A 12,240-nucleotide genomic window follows, 5' to 3' on the forward strand; every position below is an offset into this window, starting at 1 on the left:
TCGTATATTACGTTTATTAAAGGAAACAAATACTATATATTACATTTATTACAGGATTCAATTGATATAAATAATGATTATTACAAGATTTTAGTTGAATAATATGTTTACTGAGAGATAGAATTGTATAACAAGATTAAAGTTGTACGTAATACGATTAATAGATTCATATATATGACATTTATTACTCACAAAGCTAAAAAATAATTGTATAAGATCAACTTCTCTTGTGGCTTATGAGAAACCGTCCGAAACCTGTACAAAGTGACACTTAAGATGATCTTTTCAGCCTCGCTTTGGTTCGGGATTATGTAGATTTCCGTGGATTTATGTCGACACATGGCAAACATGCAATTGTCACCATAAACACCGTTTACGTTTTGGTTCACACTGCAATTATATTCTCCACTAATGCTCTGGAAATCACCTCGTCGAGATCCAAACATACGTGATGCATTCATTCTACGTCTCCAGAACTCGCCACGGCGACGCTTTCGTCTTCACGTCTTAGAAGGATCCTAGTTGATCACAAGCCATATTTTAACAAACATCCTTGAACGTCGCCATCAGTCCCAGGCAGCAAGTTTTAGAAAAAACTAAGTCTCTGAATGTCAAAACACTTCAGGTTGTTTTTCAAGGCACTTTTGTGCGTCTTGAGTGTCTCCGATGTGAAGAAAACGCCATGTTTTCAATGTTTCCTTCTGCTTTTCTTCTCCGCCGGTGGAATGTTTTTTGGTTTTTTTCCGCCATTTTATCTCCGCCTCTCTTAACTGTGGCTTTTGAATTTTCCACTGTGTGGTTTGGGTTTTTTCGCTAAACTGATCCAGAGTTTAGGTGGAGTCCTGTGGTTTTTTTTCTTGGGAAAGACGAGCGCTCTACTCAAGTTCAGCCCAAATGCTGGAGAAAAGAAAAACACTCCTCCCTCCGTCCATTTTGTGTCTTTCCTGGAACTTAGTGAGATGTTCAAGTATTTATTTTAGCTACAATTAAAGAGTGTTTTAGTTTCATTTGCGGCTGTAAAACTCGTGTTGATCTGCGTCTCAGAAGATAAATGGAGATTTGTTTCTTTATTATTTAATCAAATAACCATGACTTCAAAACGTTTTTCGCTTTAATTTTTATTTTAAAAAAAACGCCATGAAACTTTTTTCACTATGTTGAAAACTCAAGTTTTTTTTCACTTCAATAAAAACAAAAAAAATGACAATTAATGGAAGCAACTTTTTTAGGGATTCAGTAATTAACTAATTACACAAATGTAAACACAATTAACAAAGCGTTGTTCTTTTTTAAACTGTCAAACACTTATTTATTATAAACTGAAACTATTTGGTTTGTTTGAAGAAACTTCTGTTTATTGTTATTATTGAAGAAAAAAAAAGGTTTTCATTGAAAAGAGGGAACTTTTTAAATGAAAATATGAGCTATTTTTGAATTATTTTTGAACTAAAGCGACTTTTATTGAACATAATTTTTTTTATAGAAGCAACTATTTCTGAATGAAAAAAATTAGTTTTGATTAAAGCAACTTTAAATAAATGTCTACAACTTCAAAACGTTTTTTATTGTAATACAATTAAATTAAATTGACACTTAACAAAATATATTACCTCAAACAAACAAAGTCGTTTTATTTTAAAAATGAGTCCTATTTTTTTTTAAATAGAAACCATTTGCTTTGTTTCTGTGTATTGATTTTATTATTAAAATATTTATTTCAATGAAATGAAGGAACCTTTTAAATGAAAATATGAGCTATTTTTTGGATTTGGAATCTCTTCTTTTTTTAAAAAAAAAACAAACTAAAACAACCTTCATCAAAAATTGTTTTTATTGCAGCAACCTTTTAAAATAAAAATATTAGTTTTTGATTAAATCAACCTTTGAAAAATTGAAATTTAACATTTATTTTTTGATCTAACTGAACCCACTTGTTTATTTATTGAACATATTTATTTTAAAAAGAAGCAACTGTTTTACTAAAAAAATTGTTCTGATTGAAGCAACTTTCTTTTTAATGACATTTTTTATTCAATAAACTTATTTTTTTAATCAAAAAGAAACAAATCAACCTCCATAACAGAATGAATGTCCTATATTCTTAGTCAACAGAGCATAAATCTTGCATCGATAGAAGATGTTTAAAACCTCTTCAGAATGACACTGCAGTCTTTGCCTGGATGTTGTTATAAACTTGTCCTCTGCGCCGACTGCCCCCCCCACAAAAAAACCCTTGACATATTATTTTAAACTCACTTTAGCACTATGTGAGGATTCGGAGTAGACTCTCAGACTCTTCATGCATTATGAATATCTTCTTATCAGTCAGTCTGTCACTCCTCAGTTGCACTGACGAGTGCTGCCCCCCTGTGGCGGCTCCGCTCTCCTGCACGCCTTGTTGAGGAGATAAAAATAAAAGGCTTAGCAGCATTGCGTCGATTTGGGAGTCTGGCACCAGGATTAGAAGAGATCTCCAGTGTACACACTCGTCTCCGGGGAGGTGTGGGGGGGGGCTCTAAGCGCTTCTGTTGTCTTCACAGCAGGGGGCGGTCTGCGCCGCCACACATGAACATGTCTGAACCCTTGCTTTTATTCACTTTCATGAACATGTTTCTCTCTCTCTCTTCCCAGGAAATGCTGGATCACTCCTGCACCTCCGGCAGTGGCTCGGGGCTGCCGTTCCTGGTTCAAAGAACGGTGGCTCGACAGATCACGCTGAACGAGTGCGTGGGTAAGTGTCCACTCCAACACGACCATTGTTATTGACATTAGCACGGTGGGGAAATATGCGGCACCTCATTCATTCTAATGAGATGCTTTTGTGTCAACACAGCATGGGGGGGGTGGGGGGTGGGGGGTCGACACCGGGATGCGCCGGCCTTGCAAATGAAGCCGGTGCTTATTAGTGTTTGTTAAAAACACTTCAGTCAACCTTAGAATATTCACAAGTCATCAGTTGTCGTACTTCATTTGCAAGATGAGTGTCGACCTCGAGGGCGATGATGTGACGACTTTAGTTTTATTCAAGAAGGAAACAAACTTAAATCGAGCAATCTGACACATTACAAGCAAAATGGAAAGAACTAGTGGTGTGTGAGATATGAATCACGATACCGCGATGTTACGATATATTGTGATACTGTAGTAATGAGGATATGTTTGTAGTATTGTCGAGTACTTGACTCCGTTAAAGAATTTATAGACTACTTGACTCTTGACGAAGTCGTAACTGCTTTCGTTTGTTTTGAAACCAAAATATAGTCCAAACATCAGCTTTTAAAGCTGCTGGAGTCGACTGTATCCTCTCGTCCTCAGTCATCGCCAAAATGTGTCCAAACGTTAGCTTTAAAAGCTGCTGGAGTCAACTGTATCCTCTTGTCCTCAGTCCCCGCCAAAATATGTCCATACATCAGCTATAATAGCTGCTAGAGTCGACTGTATCTTCACGTCCTCAGTCCCCGCCAAAATATGTCCAAACATAAGCTATAATAGCTGCTGGAGTCGACTGTATCTTCTCGTCCTCAGTCATCACCAAAATATGTCCAAACATCAGCTATAATAGCTGCTGGAGTCGACTGTATCTTCTTGTCCTCAGTCATCACCAAAATATGTCCAAACATCAGCTATAATAGATGCTGGAGTCGACTGTATCTTCTTGTCCTCAGTCATCACCAAAATATGTCCAAACATCAGCTATAATAGCTGCTGGAGTCGACTGTATCTTCTCGTCCTCAGTCATCACCGAAATATGTCCAAACATCAGCTATAATAGCTGCTGGAGTCGACTGTATCTTCTTGTCCTCAGTCATCACCAAAATATGTCCAAACATCAGCTATAATAGATGCTGGAGTCGACTGTATCTTGTCCTCAGTCATCACCAAAATATGTCCAAACATCAGCTATAAAAGCTGCTGGAGTCGACTGTATCTTCTTGTCCTCAGTCATCACCAAAATATGTCCAAACATCAGCTATAAAAGCTGCTGGAGTCGACTGTATCCTCTCGTCCTCAGTCATCACCAAAATATGTCCAAACATCAGCTATAAAAGCTGCTGGAGTCGACTGTATCTTCTTGTCCTCAGTCATCACCAAAATAAGTCCAAACATCAGCTATAAAAGCTGCTGGAGTCGACTGTATCCTCTCGTCCTCGGTCGTCACCAGGATCTCACAGGACTTATATTGTTTCTTTAGCTGTGGAGGACATAGTGACTGCTGCCATCTAGAGGCCTGAATTTTAGTTGCAACAGAAAAATGAACAAACCCTATTAATATTTGCATGTCAATTGTTATTAAAATATACAATTATTTAATTGTTTACACACTTTATTGAAATATAAACCATAAAAGAACTATAATTAAAAAATGAAAAATCTATATACGTTTCTTTACGCACAATATACTAAAAATGTAAACGTCATAAAAACAGCACAACAAACATTTTACACAATAAACATGTTAAAGAAAAGGGTTAGAAAAAAAGCTGAAATGATTGAAATTCGAAGGTTATTTCTTAGTTCAGCATCTGGCAGATACACATACAGCAGAAACAACCACTTAAATGTTACATCTGTGAAGTATTTAATTATCTAGATGTATTTGAGGATCCAAAGATCCATAATATGAACTTGAATATCCTGTGACGATCATTTCAAGTGTTATGTTGTACAAAGAGGTTTTATTTTCATATAGTTTCCGTGACAACGTCTCGTCCCTTTATGACACTTGAATGTCCGGGACTGACCTGTGGTAGAGCTCTGTGTTAAACTTTAAACTGCTTCACGCATCACGAGTCAAGACGTGTCATAAATATTAAATATCAATTAAAGTCTTGTTGTCAACACTGTAGAGATGTCGCGGTTTATCTTATCTGTCCACTCGTTTACTGATAAGAATAGTTTCTTTATCTCACTGGGGCAAAGTTGATGTGTGACAAACTTTATTCCTCTAAACCCGTGTTTTTATTATTTAAAAAAAACAAAAAACACTACTCAGAATGAGTAGAAATTGAGTACCACAGGGGTCGACTCTTGGACCATTAATGTTTCGTCTATATACATAAATCACAAGTATTATTTTAAGCTGCAGAAACACATTTTTCTGTAGCTTTTAAAAATTCTGTTCCGTTGCATTAAAAGTCTTGAATGAAGTCTTCATCAATTTGCAGTGAAGTTGTTTGTTTTCCACATCAGAGGAAGCATTAGCAGTTGTTAATTGTACAATTTTCAACTGTAATCAAACCATTTTCAACTTTAATCAAACAATTTCCCACTATAATCAAACTAGTTTATACTCTAATCAAACAATTTAACTATACTCAAACAATTTTCAACTAAAATCAAACTATTTTATACTCTAATCAAACAATTTAACCATAATCAAACAATTTCCCACTATAATCAAACTAGTTTATACTCTAATCAAACAATTTAACTATAATCAAACAATTTTATACTCTAATCAAACTATTTTATACTCTAATCAAACAATTTAACTATAATCAAACTATTGTCTACTGTAGTACCACAGGGGGTCGACTCTTGGACCATTAATGTTTTGTCTATGTACGTAAATCACATGTTGTAAGCTTCAAAAACACATTTTTCTGTAGCTTTTAAAAATTCTGTTCCGTTGCTTTTAAATTCTTGAACGGAGTCTTCATCAATTTTCAGTTTGAAGAAGGTAGTTGTGTTTGTTTTTCCACATCAAAGGAAGCATTAGCAGTTGTTAATTGTACAATTTTCAACTGTAATCAAACCATTTTCAAACTTTAATCAAACTATTTTCTACTATAATCAAACAATTTAACTATAATCAAACCATTTTCCACTATAATCAAAGTATTTTCTACTATAATCAAAAAAATGTAACTATAATCAAACAATTTAACTATAATCAAACCATTTTCAACTATAATCAAACTATTTTCCACTGTAGTACCACAGGGGTCAACTCTTGTACCATTAATTATTATATATCTACAAATATCACATGTTGTTTTTGCAGAAGATGTATTATTTTAAGCTACAAAAAACACATATTTCTGTAGCTCTTAAAAATACTGTTCTGTTGCTTTTAAAGTCTTGAACGGAGTCTTCATCAATTTTCAGTTTGAAGCAGGTAGTTGTGTTTGTTTTTCCACATCAAAGGAAGCATTAGCAGTTGTTAAGTGTCATTTGGTTCTGCCCGTGGACTGTGTTCAGGCTCTTTAAAGTGAAGCAGCTTTCAGAGCTTTCATGCTCAAATAAAGAAGCTCTCTTCACATGTTAATCATAATTGGACACTCCACAGAAACCACTGATTGCTTTTATTTCTGCCACGATGTTAGAGAAACCTTTATTTCCTGATCCTAACTTGTTTGTGTGATTCACGACGGTGTTTGTCCTGCACAGGGAAGGGTCGTTACGGCGAGGTGTGGCGAGGACAGTGGCAGGGAGAGAGCGTCGCCGTCAAGATCTTCTCGTCCAGAGACGAAAAGTCCTGGTTCCGGGAGACGGAGATCTACAACACGGTTCTTTTGAGACACAAGAATATTCTGGGTATGTCAGGACTTTAATGTAACCATTTTTTTTAAAAACACATTTCAACAATAAATAAACATTTTCAATCAAATCATTTTCAACAGTAATCAAACAATTTTAATCAAACAGTTTTCTCTTGTAATTAAACGATTTTCAACAGTAATCAAACAATTTATAACTATTATCAAACAATTTCCAACTATAATCAAACAATTTTTATCTGTAATCAAACAATTTTCAACTATAATAATTTTTTTTAAACTATTATCAAACAATTTTCAACTATAATCAAACATTTTCAACGGTAATCAAACAATTTTCATCTATAAACACATTTTTTCATCTATAACCAAACAGTTTTCAACTTTAATCAAACAATTTCAACAGTAATCAGAATTTTCAATTACAATCAAACAATTTTCATCTAATATCAAAATATTTTAATCTATAATCAAACAATTTTCATCTATAATCCAACAATTTTCATCTATAATCAAACAATTTTCAACTATAATCAATTTTTTTTAAACTATTATCAAACAATTTTCAACTATAATCAAACATTTTCAACGGTAATCAAACAATTTTCATCTATAAACACATTTTTTCATCTATAACCAAACAATTTTCAACTATAATCAAACATTTTCAACGGTAATCAAACAATTTTCATCTATAAACACATTTTTTCATCTATAACCAAACAATTTTCAACTTTAATCAAACAATTTCAACAGTAATCAGAATTTTCAATTACAATCAAACAATTTTCATCTAATATCAAACTATTTTAATTTATAATCAAACAATTTTCATCTATAATCAATCAATTTTCAACTACCATCAAACATTTTCAACTATAATCAAACAATTTTCATCTATTATCAAACAATTTTCAACTGTAATCAAACATTTTCAACTGTAATCAAACATTTTCAACTATTATTAAACATTTTCGACTATATTAAAACAATTTTTATTGATAATCAAACAATTTTAATCTATAATCAATCAATTTTCAACTTCAATCAAACAATTTTAATCAAACAATTTTCAACCATAATCAAACAATATTCACCTACAATAAAAAAAAATGTAATCAAACAATCGTCTACTGGGAACAAACAATTTTCAATATAATGAAACCGTTTTCAATGTTCACGTCTTCTTCATCTCAGGCTTCATCGCGTCCGACATGACGTCCAGGAACTCCAGCACTCAGCTGTGGCTCATCACTCACTTCCACGAGATGGGTTCCCTGTACGACTACCTGCAGCTGGTCACCCTGGACGCCCTGGGCTGCCTCCGCATGGCTCTGTCCATCGCCAGCGGCCTGGCCCACCTCCACGTGGAGATCTTCGGCACTCAGGGCAAACCGGCCATCGCCCACCGAGACCTGAAGAGCAAGAACATCCTGGTGAAGAAGAACGGCCAGTGCTGCATCGCCGATCTCGGTAGGTGCCGAGTCAACACTTTATTTTTGTTTTTAATCGACAAACACAGCAGCGACGTCACACTTAGGACTCGTCAGACCACTTGATCTAATAGAGCAGATTTCCACGTGCGCACGCACGACTTGAAGCTAGAGTCCTGAAGCCGCAGGAGCATGTATTAAGCTCAATGTTCCAGAGATGCGGCTCCCCGCTGCTGGCTAAATAAGTTAACGCCCGCAGAGAACATCCTGTTTGTGAGACTCGTTTTGACATCAAGTGTTTGTTTTTTTTCCTCGTCCCCCTCCGGGCGCTCAGGTCTGGCCGTCATGCACTTCCAAGACACCAACGAGCTGGACGTGGGCAGCAACCCCAAAGTGGGCACCAAGCGCTACATGGCCCCCGAGGTGCTGGACGACTCCATCCAGATGGACTGCTTCGAGTCCTTCAAGAGGGTGGACATCTGGGCTCTGGGCCTGGTGCTGTGGGAGGTCGCCAGGAGGACGGTCAGCAACGGTCAGTGGCTTGTTGTCGGAGCGACACGAGTGTTTGGATAGAAACTGAGTCGATTTTAAACTGAGTCTGGAAAAATATTTAGGGTTTTTAAAGACAAAAATAAGAAGGAATTGCTGATAAGAATAGTTTCTTTATCTCACTGGGGCGAAGTTGACGTGTGACAAACTTTATTTCTCTACACAGAAATAAATGTTTTAATTTTTTTATCTTTTAAAAACACTACTCTCATTAATGATTTGAAATGGAGTACCACAGGGGTAGACTCTTGGACCATTAATGTTTCATATATATATACATATTACATTTTTTTTTTTACAGAAGATGCATTATTTTAAGCTAAAAACAACACCATTTTCTGTAACTTGAAACATGAAGTTGTGTTTGTTTTCCACACCAGAGGAAGCATTAGCAGTTGATAATTGTACAATTTTCAACCATAATCAAACAATTTTCAACTAAAGTCAATCAAATGTTCTACTTTAATCTAATTATTTTCAACTATAAATTGTAAACTGTAAAATAAAGTATTTTTCTTTTGTCTTCAGATATTATTTCTGTTTCTAACCCAGACGGCAAATGTTTTTAAACAAGTAATTTAGGATTTATTTTTATCTTTTTATCTGAAAATAAGATCATCTTCTGGACTCGTCATGTGATTGTAACTCGTCAATAAGTATGTTATATTGTATTTGATTATTTCACATGTACTCCCACACCTTGACGTTATTATATATAAATTAAAATTGTATTGCTGAAAAAAAAACACTTTTATTTAATATACAATTGAAACCATTTTAAAATATCTCAAATATGACAATTTTTACATTTAAGGATCATTTATTTTTTAATTCGATTATAAAAACATGTATGTATTAAATGATCTACTATCTATATTAAAAAAAAAATCAAACAAAATGTAAAAAAAATACAAAAATAATCATAATTATACCTTCAACAAACCTTTAGAAACATGTACTTTTTGACATAAACGTATATTAAAATGAACTACTATAAATAAACCGTACATTGTTATTGTTACCAGTACAACGTTCAACCATATATTCTCACTAGATGAGATAAACAAATTATTCTAAATCATAACACTTGATTTCCTGTCGCGCCGCAGGTATCGTTGAAGACTACAAGCCGCCGTTTCACGACGTGGTTCCCAGCGACCCCAGTTTCGAGGACATCAGGAAGGTGGTGTGCGTGGACCAGCAGAGACCCAACATCCCCAACAGGTGGTTCTCCGACCCGGTGAGTTCCTCTCTCTGCACCTCCGCCGTTTTACTAGACGGAATAACTGACTCTTTTGTGTCCTCGACAGACTTTAACGTCCATGGCTAAACTCATGAAGGAGTGCTGGTACCAGAACCCGTCGGCCCGGTTGACAGCCCTGCGCATCAAAAAGACTCTGACCAAGATCGACAACTCCCTGGACAAAATCAAGACGGACATTTGAGTTCCAGGACCAGGAGGACGATGATGATGATGATGATGAACCCTTTTTTCTCCGAGGACGACCGGAGCATGGACCGTTTGTTCTGGTGGTCCAGACTCGACTGGCGTCAGAACTCTTTATTTATTTTTAAAAAAGGCCAGGACGGGGGGGAAAAAACATTTTGGCATCCAAAGATGGCGAGACCTTCACAGAGGAGAACGACGACGACGATGTTTCATCACCGGAGCGGAAGAAACATTTCCCGGGCATTAAACGACTGCTAGAAAACGTTTGGAAAAAAAAAAAAAAAAAACACTCAGCAATTTTTCAATCCACCTGGTGGTTGAGTCTGAAACTGCATATCTAGTTTTCATCTAGTTGTACAGCTGCATCCATTATTTTTTTTAAATGTTCAACCAAAAGTACTGTGTATTTACGTTGACTTTGTTTCAGCTTTACAGACAAACATGCTAAAGAACAAACACGAGCTGCTAGATGATGCTGGCTCCGCCCCCTCTGTGTGTGTGTGTGTGGAAGGGGCGGGGCCTGTAAATACGCCTGTAAAAGTGTGTGTCGTCCAGTACATGAAGTCAAACTTCAAAACTTTTTACATTTCTTTAACCTTTTATATCAACTAGTGATTTTCTATTTAATAAATAGAAGAAAAAAACAAAAACGTTGTCACGTGTCATTTGTGTGTCGGTGAAATACAGATGAAGGATTTCCATTGGTGCAGGTGAGTCCGGTCTGGGTTCGGGCTGGTGCTCGTCTTTACCGTAATGACTGTTGTAAGAGCTCAGGTTCTCTGCTTTCAGACGGTGGTTAAACCTTCCAGCTGCGACGAGCCTTCAAGGAGTTACGGTAAATTTCAAATCTAAAAAATGGTTCGTAAAGAGTCCAATATCTTTGTCTATATCTCACAAACGTGAAGAACATTGTCCCGGATTTTTTTGTCATTTAATTGAGAACAAAATAACTTTGACGCGTGTAGATTTGATTCGTAATTATTCAATTTAAAAAAAAAATCTCGAATCAGAAAAAATGTTTTCATAAAGAAAAGAGTTAATTTAAAAAAAATGAAAATTGTCTTTGAAGTCATTTTTTGGGGGATTTAGGCCAAATTATGATTATGACATTTTGGATTAACTATTTAAGTAAAAAATAATGCTTTAATAAAAAATGGAACAAGAATGAGGGAACTTCTTTTTTAAAGTGAAAAAGTTTTTTTTACATTTGTGAAGTCTTTTTTTATTAAAAAGGAAACATTTTTTAAGTTTTTTTTTTTTTTTTGGAAAACCAAGTTTTCAAGTATTTCTTATTGAAGTGAAAATTGTTTTATTTTCTTTGATTGAATTCAAGATGACTTTTCGGAGGTATTTCGTCCTTGATTCTATCACTTAAGTTCTCATGTATGAAAAAAAGCAACGACTGTTTTTAAATCTGATCTGAAAAGTGAAGCGATCTTTCTTTTTGTAGCTTTAAAGTTTCTTAAATTTTGAATTAATCAAATGTTTTGAATTTTTTTTTTATTGAAACAAATTTTGAACAATTGCTTTTATGTAAGTGACTTACATACGTAATTTTTTTCAAAGTCTTTCATTTGAGTGAAAACAGTTTTGAAGACGATCTTTTTGTATTAAAAATAGGGGAAAAGATATTTTTTTACTGTAGTGAAAAAAGTTTTAAAGTCATTTTTTAAATTGAACCGAAAACATTTTTGACATTTTCTTTTTTAACTGAACTGAAATCGTTTTGAAGCTGAATTTTGTACGAATTTAAATTTTTAAATTTTTAATATTTTAAGGGGAGAAAGTTTTGATTTTTTTTGTGAAGCAGGTTTTAAAGTATTTTTTTAAATCGTGAAAACCTTTTTGAATTTTGTATTGAATTGAAAAACGTTTTGCATTTTTTTTTGTATTGAATTGAAACAAATAGTTTTTATGGAAAAGACATTTTTTCAAGTCTTTCATTTAAGTGAAAACAGATCTGAAGCCATTTTTTATTAAAAATATTTAAAAATATTTATAAATATTTTTTTTATCGTAGGGAAAAGAGTTTTAAAGTCATTTTTTTAATTGAAGTAAAATAATTTCAGTTTAATAAAACAAAGGAATGCTCCTTCCCAGGTGCAAAACTAATAGACTCAAGGACTCATTCATTCCTCGGGTTATTAAATTGTACAATTCTGAGTTCAGGGGCAGGAGTGGAGTGAAAGTATCTGAATGTTCTGTTCTATGTTAATCTTTGTATCCTTTCTTTGTCTTTGTTATTTTTCTTTGATCTATGTTCTTTATCTTTATCTTTAGACTTAGATTGTATCATCTTGTTCTTTCT

General features: G+C 34.5%; 1 protein-coding gene across 2 annotated transcripts in view; it reads left to right on the plus strand.

The window, feature by feature from the left end:
* Positions 1-10,582, plus strand: part of LOC148068361 (activin receptor type-1-like) — a 32,646-nt gene extending 22,064 nt beyond the window's left edge. For both annotated transcript variants that reach the window (XM_087804403.1, XM_087804402.1), the window contains exons 6-11: positions 2,632-2,731; positions 6,391-6,537; positions 7,698-7,973; positions 8,268-8,465; positions 9,592-9,722; positions 9,793-10,582. In XM_087804403.1, coding sequence (XP_087660529.1) covers positions 2,632-2,731; positions 6,391-6,537; positions 7,698-7,973; positions 8,268-8,465; positions 9,592-9,722; positions 9,793-9,927 — 987 coding nt within the window. In that variant the 3' untranslated portion in view covers positions 9,928-10,582. The remainder of the gene's footprint in view (positions 1-2,631; positions 2,732-6,390; positions 6,538-7,697; positions 7,974-8,267; positions 8,466-9,591; positions 9,723-9,792) is intronic.
* Positions 10,583-12,240: the final 1,658 nt, after the last annotated feature.

Source organism: Callionymus lyra, chromosome 12 (genome assembly GCF_982586985.1).
Source record: "Callionymus lyra chromosome 12, fCalLyr1.hap1.1, whole genome shotgun sequence".
NCBI lineage: Eukaryota > Metazoa > Chordata > Actinopteri > Syngnathiformes > Callionymidae > Callionymus > Callionymus lyra.